This window comes from Belonocnema kinseyi, chromosome 2, assembly GCF_010883055.1.
Source record: "Belonocnema kinseyi isolate 2016_QV_RU_SX_M_011 chromosome 2, B_treatae_v1, whole genome shotgun sequence".
Classification (NCBI taxonomy): domain Eukaryota; kingdom Metazoa; phylum Arthropoda; class Insecta; order Hymenoptera; family Cynipidae; genus Belonocnema; species Belonocnema kinseyi.
This window is the reverse complement of record NC_046658.1, coordinates 123665228-123688038: the sequence shown is the minus strand read 5'-3', so window position 1 is coordinate 123688038 and position 22811 is coordinate 123665228. Positions and strand designations below refer to the sequence as shown.

Here is a 22811-nt window from a genome sequence, read left to right as displayed (position 1 = left end):
TGAAAAATTAAGGGAAATACAAAACTGAAAATACGTAAAATTAAAATATTTTGTTACAAACACTATTTACAATAATGGTTTTTCTTAACTTTTCAATGTGATTTTGTGATTAAACGTCTTTCTTATATTAATGTGTACATTAAATGAACCTAATTGTACAATATTTTGAAATTTAAATACATAATAAACATAATAAAAAGAAAAGAGTAAATTTATAGAAATTAAAGTTAATTAAAAAACTTTCAGTGAATTCATAAAATTAAAGAGAATTCCAAATCTCTTCCAATCTTTAAAACCCTACAAAAGACCTCACTTCTCATGAATAAATTCTTTAAAATGCACTAAAATATTATAATAATTCTTTGACAATCTATTATAATATTTCCTGAAATCATGGAAAACAGATTACTAAATCCTCAGAAATCTTATAAAATAACGTGAAATCTTTGAAAATATTTAAAAACCTCATACGTTTTGTAAAATCGTTCCATATCTTCAGAAATTCTAGATAATTCTTTGTCCTATAATATGTGTTTCAAAAGCTTTCAAATCACTTCAAATTAATAAAATTAATAAAGAAAAATGCTTGAAATCTTTTAAAATTCCCTGAAATAATTAAAATTAACAGCTCTTGAAAATTTCTAGAATTCCCTGAACAGCCATAAACAAATAGATTACCAATTTCTTCGTATCCAGTTTTCAATCTTTGTGAATCAAGAATGCTTTCCTCAGTCTGGTTAGATCCGATCATATAATAAACAGCAACGAACTCATTAGAGCAAAATATTGTTAAATCGGTGTGAAGTGAAGGGTTGAACATTAAAACTTTTCCTCCTGAAAAATTGGTAAATTTATGATCTATTATTCACATAATTTCAATTCAGAGTTTCATTAAGTTAATTTTGGGATTTTTCAATTTATTAATCATTTTTTAAGAATGCATACCTGCCCCGATCACAATATCCTTGTAAATCTTTTTTTGCGATATCGAGAAAAACAAGAATGTCAAATTGTTGAACAACGTTTTTCGATCAAGGCTTGGCTTTAAAGATACTTTTCCTTTATCTACTATGTTTTCTTTAATTGGAAGTACGTATTCAGTAGCTTTTGGCCAATCTCGACGGTTTTCGACCGCAGTCTGAACTGCTTCCCAATATTCAATGCCCACTATTGGGATGCATTTTACCAAAGCCAGAGCGACCTAAAAATTAAGAATATATATGATTCAAATGTAGAATCAGGGTGGCGATTTGGCGGACGATTTCAAATTAGCGGTCATTTCCAGATTTTTCCCGGTCAAGATTTTTAATTTTTCAGTTCAAATAAAAGTAACATATTCATATTTACGGCAAAAACCAAACATTTATTTTAATTCTTGACATTGATTCTAAACATTTTTTAACACAACGGAGCAAAAAGTTAAAGAATAAATGAATTTTCAAATAAAATTAATCGATCTTCAACTGGAAAAGTTAAATTTTAAACCAAAAAGATGAATTTTAAATTAAAATGATGAATATTTAACTGGAATACTTGAATTTTTAACGGAAAAGAAGAATTTTTAAACAAGAAGATTAACTTGCAAAGAAAAAGATAATTTTCTACAAATCAAAAACGATTTTTTATAAAAAAAATATGTGGATTTTAAAGGAAATAGTTGAATTTTCAATTTAAAAAGACAAATTTTCATCCAAATTATTGAACTTTGAACTAGAAAAGATTTATTTAAAACCAAAATAGACAGATAAATTTTCGTTTGAAGGAATTAATTTTTAATTACGCTGATGAATTTTTAACCATAAAAATTGATTTTTTACAGAAGAAGGTGAATTTTTCAGAAAGTTCATAAATTTTCAAACAACTAGTTGAATTTCCAAATGGGATTTCCCCCAAAACCGTTACATTTTCAACCAAAGACATTGGCCCTGAATAAAAAAAAAATCTTAACAATGTAGTTTAATTTTTATCTAAGTAGTTGAATTTTCATTTAGAAAGATTAATTTTCAACTAAATAGTTAAACAGATAAATTTCCAAAACAAAAAGATAAATAAAAAAAAAATAGGTCAATTTTCTGATAAAAAAATATTTCAGTTGACCTTTCAGGATCAAAATATGAATTTATAATCAAAAAATAAGTTTCTACGAAATAAATTAAATTTTCAATCCAAAAAGACGAATTTTTAACCGAAAAGGGTGACTTTTTAACAAAATTGTGGAGTTCTCTATAAAAAAAACATTTTTATCCCAAAGAGATGAAGCTTCTCTTCAAACAGATAAATTTTTATAAAAAAAAAATTTTATTAATTGAATTTTCATCCAAAAATGATTCCAGTTGACTTTTTAAGATCAAATTATGATTTTTTTAACAAAAAAAAGTTTCTACGAAAATAATTGAATTTTCAATTCAAAAAGACAAAATTTTTCAATCAAAAATAATGGATTTTTAACAAAATAGTTGCATTTTTATCCAAGAAAGATGAAATTTGCACTAAAACATATGAATTAAAAAAAACGACAAACATTTTGTTTAAAGTTGAACTTTCAGTTCGAAAAGATTTTAGTTTATTTTTCAACAGTAAAATATAAGTTTTTTACGAAATAGTTCAATTTTAAACAAAACAGTCGAATTTTCAACCAAAAAGTATGATTTTTTAACTAAATAGTTTAACTTTCAACCAAACAGTTGCTTTTTCATCCCAGAAAGATGTAATTTCTGCTAAAGCAGGTTAATTTTAAAATCAAAAAGACAACCATTAAAAAAAAGAGTTGAATTTTCAACCGAACAGTTGCATTTTTATTTAAAAAAGATGAAATATTGTCTAAAACAGATGAATTAAAAAAAATTTAAATAGGTAAATTTTTATTCAAAGAAGATTCCAGTTCACATACCAACACAAAAATAAGAATTGGAAACAATAAGTTAAATTCCTGCTAAATATTCGAATTTTTAAGTAAAAAAAAAACAGTTTAAAAAGAAAAAGTGTTCAATTTATCATTAAAAAAGAAAAATTATCAGCCAACTTATTGAATTTTGAACTAGAAAAGATCAATTTTCAATCGAAACTGTGAAAGTTAAATTTTTAGTTGTAGAAATTAATTCTCAACCAAACTAATGAATTTTCAACTGGAGTAGGTATATTTTATACATAAGAAAAAGATGACTTTTTAATCATAAAAAACATTTTTTTACAAATAAACACGAATTTTCCACAAAGTACATAAATTTTCAAACAAAAAGATTAATTTTTGAATAAGAAATATTAATTTACAGCTAAATACTTTCATTTTCACCCAAAAAATATCAATTTTCAACCGAAAATAAAATAGTTAAATTTTTCGTTGCAAATATAGTTCTTTAAAAAAAAAATTATTCTCAGCAAGTTAGTTAAATTTTCTACTGAAATAGTTAAATTTTTAGTTAAAAAAATTAAGTACTTTCTTTTTTTTTTAATTTGGAAGATGAAACTTTTAAATTGTGATGAATTCTAACTTTGACAGGAATTTTTTAAACTCCTTTCTTCTAAATCCGAATTATAATTCCTAAAAAATGCTCCGCGACTTTAAATAAAGAACAAATCGATTTTCTAAATCAAACAAAATTATTTAAATAATGAAAACTTGAATTTTACATAGAAATTTCTGCGAGTTCTTATCAATCATTTTTTTCCAGTTTCTGAGGTCTCAATTATTATGTTTAATTTATCAAATTTTGACAAATCATATTACAAGATATTACATAAACTCCAGTGCATATTTAGGTAAAATTAATGCAAAAATTAAATTAAATTTAAGCCGCTTCAAATTCCTAACCTTTGAAGTAAAAATATTGCATTTTCTACAACAAAGATGAATTTTTAGCCAAATTAGTTGAATTTTGAACCAAAAAAGATGAATTTTTATCCATAAATGGAATAAATAAATATTCGATTAAAAAAAAAAATCAAGCAAACTGACGATTTTTCAACTAAAATAATGTATCTTCGACTGCAATAGTAAAATTTAGGTCAAAAGATTAATTTTTACCAAAAACACCAATTTTAGAAAAAATACATGCATTTTTAATTTGATAAGATAAATTATCAACCAAAAGTTGAGTAGTTAAATTAACATTTTAAAAATTAATGTTCAACCAAAGAGATTATTTTTAACTAAAATCATAGAATATTCAATTGAAATCGATAAATTTTCAGTTAAAAAATTAATTTTCAACAAAAAACAACACATTTTTAACAAATTATTTTAATTTTCAACCAAACTGATCAATTTTCAACTAAAATTATGAGTCTTCAACTTAAATAGTTGAATTTTAAAACAAAAAGGTGAACTTCCAACAAAATATATAAATTTTCAAAAAAAAAAAAAAAGATAAATTGTCAACTAAAAATTGAGTAGTTAAATTGTCAGTTCAAAAATTAATGTTTAAGCAAAGAGATGAATTTCCAACTAAAATGATAGAATAATCAATTCAAATCGTTACATTTTCAGTTAAAAAATTAATTTTCAACAAAAAACAACACATTTTTAACAAATTATTTTAATTTTCAACCAAACTAAACAATTTTCAACTAAAATTATGAGTCTTCAACTGAAATAGTTGAATTTTAAAACAAAAAGGTGAACTTCCAACAAAATATATAAATTTTCAAAAAAAAAAAAAGATAAATTGTCAACTAAAAATTGAGTAGTTAAATTGTCACTTCAAAAATTAATGTTTAATCAAAGAGATGAATTTCCAACTAAAATGATAGAATAATCAATTCAAATCGTTACATTTTCAGTTAAAAAATTAATTTTCAACGAAAAAACAACACATTTTTAAAAAATTATTTTAATTTTCAACCAAACTGATGAATTTTCAAATAAAATGATGAATATTTAACTGGGATATTTGAAATTTAAACAAACAAACAAAATAAATTTTTAACTAAAAATGGAATAGTTCAACTGTCAGTTAAAAAAATTAATTTTCAAGCAAACTGATGATTTTTCAACTAAAATAATGAATCCTCAACTGAAATAATTCAATTTTAAACCAAAAAGATGAATTTTAAAAAAACGACTTAAATTTTCAATAAAAAAAGATAAATTATCAACCAAAAACTGAGCAGTTCAATTTTCAGTTCAAAAGTTAATGTTCAACCAAAGAGATGAATTTTCAACTGAAATAATAGAATATTTAATTGAAATCTTTAAATTTTCCTGTAAAAAATATAATTTTAAACAAAAAATAACACATTTTTTAAAAATGAGTTAAATTTTCAACTAAAATGATGAATCTTTAACTGGAATATTAGAATTTTAAACTAAGAAGATAAAATTTCAACTAAACTTATAAATTTTTAACTAGAATAATTAAATTCGAAACCAACAAACTGACTTTTCAACCAAGAAGATTAATTTCCACCAAAGAAGATGAATTTTCAACCAAAAACGATCACTTTTCAACAAAAATTGAATAATTCAAGTTTTGGTTGAAAAAAATCATGTTTAATCCAAGTGATGATTTTTAAACTAAAATGATGACTCTTTAACTGGAATAATTGAATTTTAAGCCAAAAAGATTAATTTTCAACAAAGAAGATTAATTTATACCAAAAAAGGAGATTTTTCAACAAAATAAGGAATTTTCAACGAAAGAGCAGAAATTTTCAAACAAGCAGTTGAATTTTCAACTAAAAAATATGAATTTTCAACCAAAAATAGAAAAGTTATATTTTCAATTTAAAAAATTAAGTTTACAAATAAAATGATGAATCTTCAACTGGAGTAATTTCTTTTGAAACCTAAGATGAATTTTTAACCAAGAAAAATAATTTTGATCAAAAAGACGAATTTTCAACGAAATACATAAATTTTCAATTAAAAAATATAAAATGTATGCCAAGAACTGAATAGTATAATTTTCAGGTCAAAAAATTAATGTCCAACCAGTGACGAATTATCAACTATCAATAATAAACCTTCAACTGGACAATTAGAATTTTAAACCAAAAGATGAATTTTCAAATAATATGATGAGTCCGTAACTAGAATAATTGAATTTGTAAACAAAAAGACAAATTTTCAACTAAGAAGATTAATTTCTGCCAAAAAAGATATATTTTCAACTACAAAAGATAATTTTTCAACCAAAGATTGAATAGCCAAATTTTTAGTTAGAAAATTAATGTTCAATCAAAAAGAGAAATTTTTTAACTAAAATGACGAATCTTCAACTGGAATAGTTAAATTTTAAACCAAAATGATTTATTTTTTAACCAAGAAAACTAGTTCCTACCAAAACAAAAGAATTGTTAACGAAAATACATGGATTATTAATTTAAAAAGATACATTGTAAATTAATAATTGAATAGTTACATTTTCTGTCAAAAAAATAAATGTTCAACCACAGTGATGAATTTTCAATACAAAATATAGTTTTTAACCAAAAACCAAGTATTAAAATTTCCATTCCAAAAACGTAGAATTCGGAACGAAAAATGTAGTGGATGATATTCAAACAAAAAGAAATTTTAGTTTTTATGAAAGAATGTTGAACTCCGCCAAAAAATACGAGTTTTCAACATAAGATGAATTTTCAATTAAGAAAGATTTTTCATTCAAGTGATAGAAAAAGTAAAAAAAAAATTAATTCAGCACGCTCTCGACAAATTCCCTGAATTAAAAAAAACATCTTGATATACTAATACATTTTTCTACATTATTTAGATTAGAAATGCTTGATATATTTATAAATTGTTAACCTTTTGTCCCAATTTGGCTTGATGAGTTGTGAGATGAGTGACGACTTTATCACTTCGTTCCTTCCAATTCTCAACAATGCAACCATCGAGACTTTCGACAATCGATTGCAAATGTTGAATGTCACTTTCATTCAGAGAAGAAATCAGGACGACTATAGGAATGTACCTAACCCTGGAAATTTTATTATTTATAATTTACCAAAAGTGTGGAATTGATAAAAAGAATGAAAACAGATTAAAATTAAGAAGCCGGTCAGAAATTACGTTACGGTATTTTGAAAACTTTTTCCACTCTTGTCCTTCTTCGGCACAGATAATCATAAAAAAGGTGACGTCACAAATAAGAGTTGCTTTAATTTAATAAACGTCTAAAATAAAACACAAAACATACAAAAATAATATTTTAACAGACTTCACATCCCTAAATGCTGTCAACTGGGAAAATAGATTGATTTTTCACGAAAATCGGGATTTCAAGTCAAAATATATTGCATTTTCAAAAAACCAGTTGAATTTTCAGTTAAATAAGATTAGCTTTCTACTATAAGAGATGTATTTAAAAAAAAAAAGAAAAAATTTTCAATCGAAAAAGTCGAATCTTTTATCATTTTTCTTTGACGATTTTGCAATAAAATTGTTGAATTATCTACAATAAAAAAATTTATTTTATTTTTAATTTAAATAACAAACAGTCCAGTATAACAACAAAAAATAGTTCTCAACGAAAAATGTAATTGTTCATATTTTAGCAAGAAAGATATTTATTTGAAATAAAAAACAGTTTAATTCAAATAAAAAAAGACGAATTATTGACAAAATAGTTAAAACCCCCAAAAAATTAATTTTTAACCAAATTGCTGATTTTCAAGCAAAAAATGTGAATTCTCTTTTTAAAAAATGTTGACCCGAAAATATAAATTTTGAAGTAAAAAGAACGAATTTTCCACAAAATAATTACATTTTCAACAAAATAGTTAGGTTTTGAACTAAAATGATGAATCTTGAACAAATAGGTGAATTTTCAAATAAAATGATGAATCTTCAATAAAATAGTTGAATATTTAATTAAAATGATGAATTTAAAAAAATTAAAAGAAAATAAAAGAAGATTCAATGAAAAAAGATTAATTCTCAAACGAAAAATATAATAGTTGGTATTTCCATCAAAGAAAAGTATTTTAATTTTGAATCAAAAACCGTCGAACTTAACAAAAATGATGAATCATCAACGGATAAGGTATTATTTGGTATTTCAAACTGAACATATTCATATTAAAAATAAAAAAGTTTGAATTCCAAATAGTTGAATTTTCAACTAAAAACTATATATTTTTATCCAAAAGAATTTTTGTTGTTGAATAAAATAGATATTTTTCACTAATGAAATGAATCTTAAACTGAAGACGATTAGTTTTTAACAAAAAATGGAATACATACATTTTCAGTTGAAAAATTTAATTTTCAACAAAAAACAACAAATTTTCAAAAAAGAATTTGAATTTTCAACAAAAAAAAAGATTAATTCTCTAACAAAGGAGAAAATTATCAATGAAAAATCTAAATTTTTACACAAAAAAGATCAATTTTTTAAAACAGTTGAGTTTTAAACCCAAAAAGATGAATTTTCAACAAAATAATTACATTTTCATTAAAATAGTTCGATTTTTAAATAAAAAGGTAAATCTTCAACAACAAAAAAACAAATTTTGAAAAAAGAATTTGAATTTTCAACAAAAATAGAATCATTTTCCAACAAAAGGGAAAATTATCAAAGAAAAATTTTAATTTTTAAACCTAAACGATCAATTTTTGAAAACAGTTGAGTTTTAAACCCAAAAAGATGGATTTTCAACCAAATTGTTGAATTTTTAAGCAAAAGGGACTTTAATTTTGAATCGAAAAACGTCGAACTTAATCAAAAAGATGAATTATCAACAATAAATATATTAGTTGATATCTTAAATTGAATATATGTATATTTTAAATAGAAAAACATTTAAATTGAACCAGAAAAGACGAATTTTTATTCAAATAGTTTAATCCTCAACCATAAAAGATTAATTTTTAAGCAAAAAAATCATATTTATGTTAAAAGAGATAAATTCTTACCCCAGAAACAGATTTTTCAGCCAAGAAAGAGAAAAATGTAACAAAATTCTTTAATTTTTAAACTAAAATGGCGAATTCTTTAGAAAAAAGTTGAATTTCCAATAAAAAAGTTTTTTTTTCACGAAAATAAAACCATTTTCTACCAAAATATGAATTTATAAAATAATAGACAAATTGAAGAAATGTTTGGATTTTCAACTAAAAAGATCAACTTTTAGTTAATAATAGTATAGTTATATTTTTATTTGAAAAAATTTAATTTTAACTTAAAAAATGATTTTTTAACAAAATAGTTAAATTTTAAACCAAAGAGCCACATTCTACTAATAAAATGAATGTTTGCACAGCAGTTTAAATTTCTCCCAAGCCGTTAAATTTGTAATCACAATACATTTTTTTATAAAAGATAGATGAATTTTCATTAAAAAAAATAAAATTTAAACCAAATTGTTTGAATTTTCAACCGACAATGAAATAGTTATATTTTCAGTTTAAAAATGAATGTTCAACCAAAAAAGAACGAATTTCTAAGAAAATAATTAAACCTTTAACCAACAAACTGAAGTTTTAACAAAGAGAAAAATAGTTTGATTTTCTTATTGGTTCTATTAATTCAGTATGTATTTAAGGGAAAAATTAGAAAAATCCGAAGTTACTTGAAAACAGGAAAAAAAGAAATTCTTTGAAAAGGGGCTAAGGGAGTTAAAAGATGACCAAAACATATTTTTATTTTATATAACAAATAATCGACTTGAAAACAAATTAATTTTCAACGAAAAATGTAATCACTCACGTTGCGCCCAAAAAGATTTTTATTTGAAATGAAAAAACAGTTGAATTTAATCAAAAAAGAAGAATCGTCAAAAAAATACTTAAATCCTCAACCAAAAAAGATTAATTTTTAACGAAATAGGTGAATATTTAAATAAAAAAGATGAAATCTCAATGAAAAATTTTATAGTTGAATTTTCAATTAACAGCCATCAATTCTCAAGCAAAAATATAATAGCTAATTTAATTACTTAAGAAAATTATTTTTCAACAAAAAACAAGGAATTTTCAAAACACCTAATAGTAGAGTTTTTTTAAATCAAGAGAGACGAATTCTGTACCAAAAACATAATGTAGACTTTTTAATTAAAAAGAATTAACTTTCAATGAAAATCACTTTAATTTCTTTACTAGAACTCATCAATTTAGTTCACATTTAAGTGAAAACCAGAGAAAAAGCGAAGTAATTTTTGAATGGCCCTTAAATAAAATAAAATATTGGAAAATGAACTTACCTATAATCGTTCTCCTGCATCCCAAATTTAATTATGTCCAAATTTTCTACATTTGTACCTTCAGTAGTTACCTTTATCCTTTCACCATGAGGCTTCATAACCGTGCTTCCATATTTCGATCCCATGTCTTTTACAATACACAAGGATTTTGAATTTTTGTAATCGACAGAAACTGAGGCATGATTTCTACTAACCGACTTGTCCTCTCTTAAAACAATATCTCCTTGTGTTCTGCCCACGATTATTGTCGCGTTGCGTTTTAGGTATATCAGTTCTCCTAAAATTATTTTAAATATTAAAAAAGTAGAGGATTCATAATTATATATAATATATATATTCTTCGGAAAATTGTATGTATGTAACCTTAAAAGTAAACTGGAAATCTTTTCCTAAAATCTAATTTAAAGGCTCGAATTTAAGTGTTCAAAACCTATAAACAGTTATTCGACATTTTTATTTTAAGTCAAAAAAATGTTTCCCACTAATTAAAAAAAATACATACGCGCGTAGTGCCTTATTTATAATGATCATTGTATTAATAATGAATAAATTAAATTATAAAACAGAAATTTTCTTATGAATTAAATAAAAAAATTATGTTCTAGTATTGCAAATACTTTTTGTATTTAACAAAATTGTTTTTATATATTTTAAATCTCAATGTTATTGGAAATTATTTTTCTTTTAAGATATCAAAAGTTTTTGGAAATATTAAAACGAAAGTTTTTTTCGTTTTTCTATTTTTACTTTCAATTAATGAATGCTGAATACTCCGGCTCATCAAAGTAGCTAAAACAAACAAAAATGGAGATTTAGATTTGAGGTGATTTTATTTTGGAAGCAAAATTAACAAAATTTCAAGGTTATAATTATATTATGTATATAAGTTTCAAAACTTTGAAATTTTGTTAATTTTGCTTCCAAAATAAAATCACCTCAAATCTAAATCTCCATTTTTGTTTGTTTTAGCTAATTTGATGAGCCGGAGTATTCAGCATTCATTAATTGAAAGTAAAAATAGAAAAACGAACAAAACTTTCGTTTTAATATTTTCAAAAACTTTTGATATCTTAAATGAAAAATAATTTCCAGTAACATTGAGATTTAAAATATATAAAACCAATTTTTTTAACTACAAAAAGTATTTGCAATACTAGAACATAATTTTTTTATTTAATTCATAAGAAAATTTCTATTTTATAATTTAATTGATTCATTATTAATACAATTAGCATCATAAATAAGGCACTACGCGCTTATGTATTTTTTTTAGTGGGAAAAATTTTTTTGACTTAAAATAAAAAGGTCGAATAACTATTTGTTTATAGGTTTTGAACACTTAAATTCAAGCCTTTAAATTAGATTATAGGAAGAGATTTCCAGTTTACTTTTAAGGTTACATGTATACAATTTTCCGAAGACTCGTGAGAAAATAAAAACAGATTTTTTAGAAAAATTTGTTTAATTTATATGATTTTACAAAATTGTAGAAAACTTCGAGTAAACGCAAAATATATTTAGAATATTTAGAGGATTGAAAGAAATTTCAATTAAAAATATTTTGAACAATCTTACAGAATTTTGTTCAAAATTTTCAGAAATCTGTAAAATTTTTCGAAATCTTTTTAAATTCTTTTTGCACATTAATAAATTTTTTTAATTTATTCAAATTATTTTTTAATCTTTTCCAAATTCTAAACCTTTTTAAAGGTTGGGACTGAAATATCCCGGGACTGAAATATCCGAAATAAAATTGCTGAAATTTCCTAAAAAGTACAATACTATAAAAAAACCATACTATTATATAAAAAATTAATTGTAAAGACAAGAAAATAACAAAAAATGTTTAATTAATTATATATTTAGTCCTTTCAAAAGCAACATTTTGATCTTTAGACTCTTCACTTAATTTTTAAACAATATTTTATTCCTTTACTTTAAAAAAATCGACTTAAATCTAAATTCACATATTTATTTGTTTGACCTAATAATTCAAAAAGTCTGATTATTCAATATTCATTAATTGCATTAAATTCAACGAAAAATATAAAAACATAAGCCTTTACTTTACTACTTTTAAAACCTTTTGATAACTTTTTTTGAATAAAATTTAAACTAAAATAACACTATAGGAAGCTTAAAATTACAAAAACAAAAAATCACTTCTCTTTTATAGCTGATTGTATACATTTTTAGTTCAAATTTAAGCATATTTTCAGTACAAAGATATTGCATAAATCACGACTTTCGGGTAGAAATCGAAATATTTATTAACAAATTCAAAGAACTTTCGACTTTTGAAATAAAATTATACACATTTGAAGTTTTAATCCAAAAGTGAACAAATTAATTATAAAGGCTATCAATCAGTTTTTTCTTGTTATACTTTATAAATAAAGTAATGTGGAAAATCATAGTGCGAAAAAGAGAAAAAAGTCCTTTACGTTAATTCTATATTTGGACCGTTTGAAATTCACATTTTGATTATTAGAGGCTTCAATTAATTCTGAACAAATATGTTGTTCCTTGTACTTATACAACAATCTCTTCAAACCTAAATGCACATTTTTATTTGGTATAGCTAATAAAAAAGTACAATTTACTATTTTTAAAACCTTTTGATGTCTTTAAAGGAAAATAATATTCCGCACAGTTGAGATTTAGAGTTTAGAAAAGCTATTTTAATTTTGTTTAATTTACTAAAATTATTTACAATCTACAGAATAATAGTTTTATTTACTTAAAAATAAAACATCTTTTAAAAAAAATGCTAAGTAAAGTACATTATGGGAAACTTAAAATTATTATAACAATGTCACATTTAATTTATAACTGATCGTATCAATTTTTAGTAGAAAATAAATATTTTTGATAAAAAAACATTGCCAAAATCACGATTTTGGTGCTAGAAGCGAACCATTTATTATTAAGATGCTCAAATATTTTATAAATAAAAATAGACGGAAAATCTAATATACAGCACACAACAAAAAACAGAAAATGTCCTTTGTGTTTATTATATATTTATTTCTTTAAAAAAACAAACTTTTAAGAATTAGTTAACTCATTCTTTAAAAATATTTTTTCTTTTATTTAAAAAAAAAACCCTTCAAGTCGAAATGCAACTAAAAATGGAAAAAAACTTTCATTTTAATATTTATAAATGCTATTGGATTTTAAGAAAAATAATTTTCAATTAACATTTAGGAAAAGCTTTTTTAATTTACTAAAACTATTTGCGATCCTACAAAATAAAAATGTTATTTAATTAACGAGTAATCATACGTTATGTCCATTTTTAGTACAAAAATAAATCATATTTTCGATAAAAAAAACATTGCCAAGATCACGATTTAGAGGTTATAATCGAAACATTTATTATCAATTACGAAGAACTTTAAACTTTGGAAATGAAATTACACACATTTAAAACCTTAATCCAAATAAAAGGAAAATAATCATAAAGGCTATCAATTTCTGTGTTATTTTTATATTTTATAAATAAAAATAAATGGGAAATCTGACGTAGAGAAAAAAAAGATTCTTGACGTTAATTATTTAGAGAATTATTAAGTACGCAAAATTACCTTTTGGTCCTTTCAAAAGCCACATTTTGATTTTTAGGCACTTAAATTAATACTCAAAACAATATTATTTGCTATTTCTTTATCAAATTTCACCACAAACTAAACTAAATAAATCAACCGCGAAAATTGGCCGGCCACCATTTTTATTACTGCGATATATTTCGATTATTTTGAGAATCGAAGTTTCGATTCTGTGGGTGGAGAGGGAAAACGCGTCGCCGCAATTTTCAAGTCAGAAGAAGAAGCGTTGCTTTGGAGGTTATATGTGCTTTCCTATGCCGGTATAATTTCACAAAACACGTAAAACTAACTCTCGCTATGAAGCTAGTAAGGTAAATTAACTTTTAATATCTTTCTAATGTCGCTAAATTTACATACGAGGTGGTGTTTATTCATTTATTAGTGATTTGGTACCTGAAATCCTGTGACAGACTTAACCTAGAAAACTGCCACAGGATTTTTCGAAGATCGTTTTTTTGATACCAGTTATTTTGATTTATTTTCAGATTTTTGATGAAACTCAGCCATGAGACGGTCACTATTGAACTGAAAAATGGCACACAAGTTCACGGAACGATCACAGGTATGTTTACACATTTTTTCAACAAGTTTCCGGAAACGATTGCTTCGCGATTTGTATCTTATATTTTCCCTTTTGCCTATTTTTGAGAAATTTAAAAAGAAATTATGTTCAGAAAAGTCCTAAATATCTTGTCTTTCCGTTGACGGTGGGCGATATAAACAAAAGTGTAGGAAGTTCATTTTTTTTGACATCTATCAATTTTTTTTGTGATTTTGGAGTATTTCTAATTAGTTATTAAATTATGTTATAAATTATTTTTTTGAGTCGTTCTATTATTAATTTAAAGAATACTTATTTAAATTTGTTTTCATAACTTATTTTGAAATCTCATATTTATTATTAATTATTTACTTACGTTAAATGGCGATTTAGAGCATTTGTAATATTTTAAAAAAGAGGTAAATTTTTCAATTATAATTATTAAAAAGTCGTCTTTTTTATAAAAATATTTAGAGTTATATCTAATTGTGTATAAATAAGTACATTTTTTTAAAAACAGGTGTGGACGTGGCGATGAACACACATCTAAAAACTGTAAAAATGACGATAAAAAATAGAGATCCTGTTCAGCTGGATACGTTGAGTTTACGAGGAAATAACATTAGGTATTACATTTTACCCGATTCTCTGCCATTGGAAACACTTCTGATCGACGACACACCCAAAGCGAAAGCCAAGAAAAAGGAAGCAGCCAGAGGTTTGTTTATTTTAATTATCTAATAATCATTTTTTATCAAATTTGCTCCATTTCATACTGTACACTCTTTCTTCTCTCTCTCTCTCTTTTTGTTTTGTTAAAATTCTAACTGAATTAACAGAATTCGGTAAGAAAATTCAACTATTTTAGTTTGACAGTTAATTAATTTTAATTGCAAAATCTATTCTTATATTTTTGGTTCAGAATTTATTCTTCTTGATTAAAAATGCTACTATTTGGTCGAAATTTCAACTATTTTATTCAAAAGTCATCTTTTTCGGTCGAAAATTCAACTTTTTTTATTTAACATTCGTATTTTTGCATAGAAAATTCATGTTTTTGGCAGTAATATCATCAATCTTGATTGAAAATAAATTTTTCTGTGAAAAAATCGAAATTCAACTTTTTTATTGAAACTTTAATTATTTTGTTGAATGTTTAACTTAATTTTTAAACTTTAATTATTTTGTTGAATGTTTAACTATCTTGTTACAAAGTCTTCTTTTTTCGTCAAAATTTCAACGGTTCTGCTCCACATTTGTCTTTTTGGTTTGGAAATTCGTCCTTTTATATTCAATATTCATGTTTTTGGTGGAAATTTCATTATTTTTGGTTAAAAATAAACTTTTTTCTTTAAAAATTGGACCATTTGTTCAAAAAATTGTCCTTGTAGATTGAAAATGTAATCGGTTGTCTTAAAATTTAATCAGTGCATTTTTATTGTAATTTTATCTATTTTGTTAAAAAAATCATCTTTATTAGTTTAAAATTCAACTGTTTTGCTCAAAATTCGTCTTTTAGATTTCAATAATCATCTTTTTGGTAGCAGTGTCATCTTTCTTGGTAAAAAATAAACTTTTTTGTTATAAATTTAATTATTTTCTTAAAAGTTAAATTATTTGGTTAAAAAATAATTTTTTTCGGTCGAAAATGTAAGTTTTCTGTTGAATATTCGTCCTTTTCGATAGAAAATTGGTCTTTTTGTAGTTGGAAATATATGTATTTAATTTAAAATGCACCTGTTTTTCGTTAAAGTTTAATCTTTTTGTTTGGAAATTCGATCATTTGGCAGAAAATTCATTTTTGTGTGTGAACATTCAACTTCTTATCTGTAGATTTAAACTATTTTGTTAAACAGGCAAGTTCTTTGGTCGAAAATAAAAATTTCTTTATTTGAAATTTACCTTCTTCGTTTCAAAATTCAACTTTTTGGTGAAAGTGTCATCTTTTTGTGTAAAAATTTAAGTATTTTTTTGAAAATTTGTGTTTTTGTATAACAAATTTGTCCTTTTGGATTGAAAACTAATGTTTTTTTGGTAGGAAAGTCATTTTTCTTTGTTGAAATCTGATATTTTTCAGTAGAAAAGTCCACTATTTAGTTGACAATTGAACTATGTATTTGAAAATTCATTTGTTTAATAGAAAATTATTCTTTTTTTTTAATTCTTTGGTAAAAATTTATGATTTCCGTTTTAAAATCTAACTGCTTAGCTTGAAAACTTAATTCTTTGGTCGGAAATTCATCTCATGGTAGAATATTCAACTATTTTCTTGAACCTAAATTATATTTATTTAAAAGAATTTATTTCTTTACTTTCATTACAAAAACCTTTTTTTCTCTATTTTGAAAGCATTTTCGGCTGTAAAGTCTGCTACTGTGAAAATAATAACAAAGATTCTAATTAGTTTTTAGGAGCTGTGACAGGCAGGGGGTACATTTTCAGTAAAAAATTTAAAAAAAAAAGACGAATTTTTAACTTAAAGAAAAACCTAATTTTCAACATAAAGAAAAACATTTATTAGACATATTATTTCATTTTTCAGCGAAGGAAATGAAAATTTAAACTAAAAAATGTAATTTGAAAAATGGAATATTTAAGTATTCAGTTAAAAAAATTAATTTCAACCAAAAAACGATTTTTCAACCAAATCAGTAAGTTTTCAACTATTTTAAAACAATATGAATAATATTCTACCAAAAAGGACATTTTTAACCAAAAATTGAACAGTTAAATTTTTAGTTAAAAAAAATAATTTTCTACTAACAAATTTGAACTTTCAACCACGTAGTTTAAATCTTAATTAATAAAGATAAATTGGTGTTAAAAAAATAAATTTTAACAAAATAGTTAGATTTTCAAAGAAAGAAATGAATTTACCAACACAAAAAGTGTTCTTACAAAACAGACGAATTTTCTTTAAAATACATGAATTTTCCACCTCATACATAGTTAAAATTTAAATTTAAAAAAAAAATACCAAAAGTAATATAGTAAACATTTCAGTAAAAAAAAACATTTTCAAACCAAACAATGTAGTTTAAAAAATATACAAATTTTGGTGAATTTTCAAACAAATAATTATCTACCAAAAAAGAACTTTTTAAATACTTGTAAAAAACATTCCCTTTCAACTTAAAAAAGACGAACTTTTAACAAAATATTTAAATTTTCAAATAAAAATTGTAGTTACATTTACAGTTAAAAAAAGTAATTTTAAACGAAAAGCAACGTTTATTTAATATAACTAAAAGACAAATTTTTAACCAACAATGAAACAGTTTAAGTTTCGGTTATGCAGTTTTCAACAACAACAACAAAACACATTGATATAACGTAATAGTTTCATTTTTATTGAAATAAGTGAATTCGTATCTAAAAAGGATGAATTTTCAACAGCAAAACAACGAATACTTTTAATCCATTTTCAAACAAGAGAGAAGAATAACTTACTGCAAAAAAAGAGTTTTAACCAAAGAAATGAATTTAAAAAAAAAGAACAATATTCTACCGAAAAAGACGATTTTTTTCAAGATACATGAATTTTCAACGAAAAAAACAAAAATTTTTAACCAAAGCTTGTAAAATTTTCATTAAACAAAATTTGAACTAAAAAAAATTATTTTAAGTAATAATTCAATTTTTATCAAAAGAAATGAATTTATAACTAAAAAGGATAAGTTTTCAACAGCAAAACAATGAATATCTTAAAACCATTTTCAAACAAGACAGAAGAATAACTTACTACAAAAAAAAAAGTTTTAACCAAAGAAATAAATTTAAAACGAGGAATAATATTCTGCCGAAAAAGACGAATTTTTTTCAAGATACATGAATTTTCAACTAAAAAAGAAAAATTTGTAACCAAACCTTGTAAAATTCTCAGTAAACAAAATTTTAACAAACAAAAAAAAATTATTTTAAGTAATAATTCAATTTTTATCGAAATAAATGAATTTGTATCTAAAAAGGATGAATTGTCAACAGCAAAACAATGAATATTTTTAAATCGTTTTCAAACAAGACAGATGAATAACTTTATAAAAAAAGAGAGTTTTAACCAAAGAAATGAATTTAAAAAGAGGAATAATATTCTACCGAAAAGACGAATTTTTTTCAAGATACATGAATTTTCAACTAAAAACGAAAAACGTTTAACCATAACTTGTAAAATTTTCAGTATACAAAATTTCAACCAAAAAAAAATTATTTCAAGTTATAATTCAATTGTTATCGAAAGAAATGAATTTGTAACTAAAATGGATACATTTTCAACAGCAAAAAAGTGAATACTTTTAAAAAATTTTCAAACAAAACAAAAGAATAACTTACTACCAAAAAAAGAGTTTTAACCAAAGATTGTAAAATTTTCAGTTAACAAAATTTGGACAGTAAAAAAAATTATTTTAAGTAGTAATTCAATTTTTATCGAAATAAATGAATTTGTATCTAAAAAGGATGAATTTTCAACAGCAAAACAGTGAATACTTTTAAACCATTTTCAAACAAGACAGTTAAGAATAACTTACTATAAAAAGAACAACGAATTTTCAACAAAATAGTACCAAAAAAAAGTTACATTTTTAACCACAAAATTAAATTTTCAACTGAAAAAATATCAATTTTCAAGCCAAAGAAGAACTAATTTTAAAAAATATGGGCTTTGAATCCTGCTACTGTAAAAATGATAAGAAAAATTCGAATTAATTTTCAGGAGCTGCGAGAGGCAGAGGACGTGGAGGAAGAGGAGCGAGAGGAGGTCGTGGTGGACGTGGCAGAGGTCGAGGTCGCCGATAGTACATAAAAATCTCGAAATTCCAAAAGAAAAAAGAAGCTGGATATCGTGTACTTTTGTTTCAAGTTCAATGCCAGTACCTCAATCAACTTTTCTACTACTTTCAATTAATTTAATACCAAAAATAATAATCGTATTTTAATGTACGATTGACGATGTATGATTTGCACATTTAAAGCGCATGGAAGAGAAAATGTCATTGCTGTATGTGAGGTGGATGCAGTCAGTGTAAGGGAATTTAATATACATCTTCTAAAATTACTAAAATTGACATTTGTATTAACTCATTTAATAAACACAGTCTTATAAAATAATGAAACAATCTGGCAATCGTACTAGTGTCGTTTAAGTTTAGAAGTTTAGAAGAGAGACGGTTAGAAAAAGAAAGTTGCGGAATTGGACGTGACGGCGTCGTGAATGAAGGTATTGTGGACCGGCTTGTACTGGTTCGTTATGAACTTGATCGTTTCTTGAGCGGCGAGTCCGCCGAGGAAGGCAGCCACTGAATGGAGTTCTGCCCCGCCGAATCTGCAGAACTCGTGAACGTAATCGTCTTTCGCTAGTGGTCCACATCCCCATTCGCCGAGGAGTTTCGATATACATGACTGGAATTTTAATACATTTTTAAAACCGATATCGAGGAGTTGACAACTGTTTTCAAGAATTCAAAGATTCCAAAATAGTTTAAGTTATTAAAAAGAGTTCAGAGAGATTTCAAACGATTTACATATTTTAGAATTATTTCAAAAAGGTATCAAATCTCCCAAACGATTTCACAGATTTAAAATAGTTTACAAAGATTTCAGTTATTTCAAAGGATTTGAAGATTTCACAAAGATCTCAAATATTCCAGATGAATGTGATTTCAAAAAAGATTAAAATATTTTCCAATAATTTGAAAGACATCAAATATTCCAAACGATTACGTAATAATTTCAAAAGATTTAAAATATTTTACAAAGATTAAAAATCTACAATGATTTTATAAATATTTAAAATGTTTTACAAAAAAATTTTAACCCACCAAAAGATTTAGAATATTTGACTTTCAAATATACCGACCGATGTAAAAATATTAAATATTCAACAAGATTATTATGATTCCCAACGATTTAAAAAATCTACGATACTTTCCGATATTCAAAGATTTAAAATCTTCCGACCGATTTGAAATATTTCCGATATTCGTAAATATTTCGCAGATTAAAAGCGATTTCAAATGAGTTAAATTTACATTCATTTCACAAAGATTTTTGGAATATTTCAAAAGGTAAAACTATTTTACAATGATTTTACAGATTTAAAATAATCAAAAATATTTGAAAAAATTAAAAATATATAGAATATTTTAAAAGGTACTTCCCAGGTATTCCCAAAGATTAAAATATTTTACAATGATTTCAAAAAGATATCACATACTCCAAACGATTTCACAATAATTTCAAAGATTTTAAGATTACTAAAATTCCACAAAAATGTCAAATATTCCAAAAACTTTTACAAGGATTTCAAAGAGATTAAAAATATTACAATGATTTCACGAAAATTTCTAAAGGATTTCAAAGATTTAACGTTTTTTACACAGATTTAAAATATTCCAAACGATTTCACAATAATTGCAATCTCAAAAGATGCGAAGATTTAAAAAAATATAATATTTTACAATTATTTCAACAAGATTAAAAATATTTTAGAATATTTATTATATATATATATACACACAATATTTAAAGTTTTTCACAATGATTTTACAGATGTAAAATAATCAAAAATATTTCAAAGATTTAGAATGTTTCAAAAGATTTCAAATAATTCAAAAGATTCAAATATTTTACAATTATTTCAACAAGATATCACATACTCTAAACGATTTCACAATAATTTCAAAGATTTCAATTATCCCAAAAGATTTGAAGATTTGCAAAAATTTCACAAAGATTTCAAATATTCCACAAAAATTTGAAATGTTACAAAAACTTTCACAATGATTTCAAGAAGATTTAAAATGTTACAATGATTTCAAATATTTCACGAAAGTTTCTAACATTCCAAAAGATTCTACAAATATTTCAAAAGATTTAGAACATTTGACAACAATTTCAAATGTAGCAAAAGATTAACAATTTTCAAATATTCTACGAGATTTTTATGATTTCAAACGATTTAAAAATATTTTAGAATAACTTCACGAATATTTCAAATATTCCAAAAGATTCTAAAGTATTTAAAATTATTTCAAATATTTGAAAGTATTTCATAAAGATTTAAAACCTTCCAAAAAATTTGAGATATATTTCATATATTCCAAATCATTTCGAAGATTCCGAACCGTTTCAAATGATGTCAAACATCTTACAATTATTTAATAAAGATTTGAATTTTTGATTCATTTCAGATAATCCAAAAAATGTCAAAAGATTAAGGAAAATTCACAAGAATTAAAAATATTTTAGAATGATTTCACAAATATTTCAAATATTACAAAAGATTCTGAAGGATTTAAAATTATTTCAAAGCTTTAAAGTTTTTCAAAAAATTTCAGAAATACTTCATATATTCCAAACGATTTCATAACATTTTAGAAATATCAAAGATGCCAAACGATTTCAAAAGACACTGAACACTTTACAATCATATAAGATATTCCATAATAATTTTAATTATTTCAAAGATTTAAAATAATCCAAAAGGCTGTCTTTTTTTTTTTAATATTTCAAAGATTTAAAAGACTGTACAATGATTTCAAATATTCCAAAGGTTTCAAATACTTCACAAAGATTTCAAATATTCTGAAATATTTTACAAAGATTTCACAATAATTTCAAATCTTCTAAAAAATTTCACACATATTTCAAAGATTAAGAATATTTCCAATATTTTCACAATGATTTCACCAAAATTTAATAAATATTTTTAAAGGTTTATAATATTTGCTAACGATTTTACGAGTTTTGAAAGACTTAATATATTTCACAACGATTTTAGTTATACCAAAGAATTAAAAAAACTTAACAATCATTAAAAATATTTTACAGTGTCTTCACAAATATTTTAAAGATTCAAAATTCTTAAAGATTTTACAGTAAATTCACACAGATTTCAAAAGATTTCACAAATATTTCAAAGATTTTAAATATTCAAAATGACTTTACAATGATTTTACAAATATTTGAAATATTCAAACATTTTAAAATTATTTTAAAGATTATACATATGATTGAAAAATTTTTAAAATATAATATATATTTAAAAAATATTTCAAACAGTTTAAAAAGGTTTGAAATAATTCAAAACAATGTCAAATATTTGAAATGTTTCAAAGATTTAAAATGAAGGGTGGCAGTACATAACTAGATAACGAAAATTTTCGAAAAATGGGTTTATTGAATCAAAAATTTAATTCTAAATTTAAGCGTGTTAATACTTTTTTTCTTCCCTCCAGCATCTTTATTTTTCTTTCAGAATGTTACGTACAGTGCGTTGATTATCAAATTAAGCAGTTTAAAAAAAGTTATTTATCATAGAAAAATACGAAACAAGTTAGAAACAATTATTAATTTCTTTAAAAATTAGTTTAAAACTCTTTATGAAATAATTTAAAATGGTGGTAATATACAAGAGGATAAATTTATATGTATACAAATTTAATACATGCATTTTCAAGCCATTCATAAAATAAAAACATTTTTAAAAATCCATAAAAAAAGGCAAAACTGAAATAGAGGAACTC

At 23.6% G+C, this 22811-nt stretch overlaps 3 protein-coding genes across 4 annotated transcripts in view; 1 reads left to right on the top strand and 2 right to left on the bottom strand.

Annotated features, from left to right (window-relative positions):
* The window catches only part of LOC117166983 (nibrin), a 28907-nt gene extending 14466 nt beyond the window's left edge, over nucleotides 1–14441 (bottom strand). The window contains exons 1-6 of one of the 2 annotated variants that reach the window (XM_033351492.1): nucleotides 14142–14441; nucleotides 10335–10417; nucleotides 10141–10267; nucleotides 6746–6917; nucleotides 946–1201; nucleotides 679–834 (exon numbers count right to left, since the gene is read on the bottom strand). In XM_033351492.1, coding sequence (XP_033207383.1) covers nucleotides 679–834; nucleotides 946–1201; nucleotides 6746–6917; nucleotides 10141–10265 — 709 coding nt within the window. In that variant the 5' untranslated portion in view covers nucleotides 10266–10267; nucleotides 10335–10417; nucleotides 14142–14441. Of the gene's footprint in view, nucleotides 1–678; nucleotides 835–945; nucleotides 1202–6745; nucleotides 6918–10140; nucleotides 10418–13727; nucleotides 13881–14141 lie in introns of those variants that run through there. The other variant, XM_033351491.1, reaches the window with a different exon arrangement.
* On the top strand, nucleotides 13934–19344 carry LOC117166985 (probable small nuclear ribonucleoprotein Sm D1). The gene is made up of 4 exons (XM_033351495.1): nucleotides 13934–14059; nucleotides 14234–14310; nucleotides 14810–15007; nucleotides 19001–19344. The coding sequence occupies exons 1-4, from the start codon at nucleotides 14046–14048 to the stop codon at nucleotides 19081–19083; spliced, it is 372 nt and encodes a 123-aa protein (XP_033207386.1). The 5' UTR covers nucleotides 13934–14045; the 3' UTR covers nucleotides 19084–19344.
* Nucleotides 19345–19354: 10 nt separating this feature from the next.
* Nucleotides 19355–22811, bottom strand: part of LOC117166984 (NEDD8-activating enzyme E1 regulatory subunit) — a 25630-nt gene continuing 22173 nt past the window's right edge. The window contains exon 8 of the mRNA XM_033351493.1: nucleotides 19355–19686. Coding sequence (XP_033207384.1) covers nucleotides 19456–19686 — 231 coding nt within the window. The 3' untranslated portion in view covers nucleotides 19355–19455. The remainder of the gene's footprint in view (nucleotides 19687–22811) is intronic.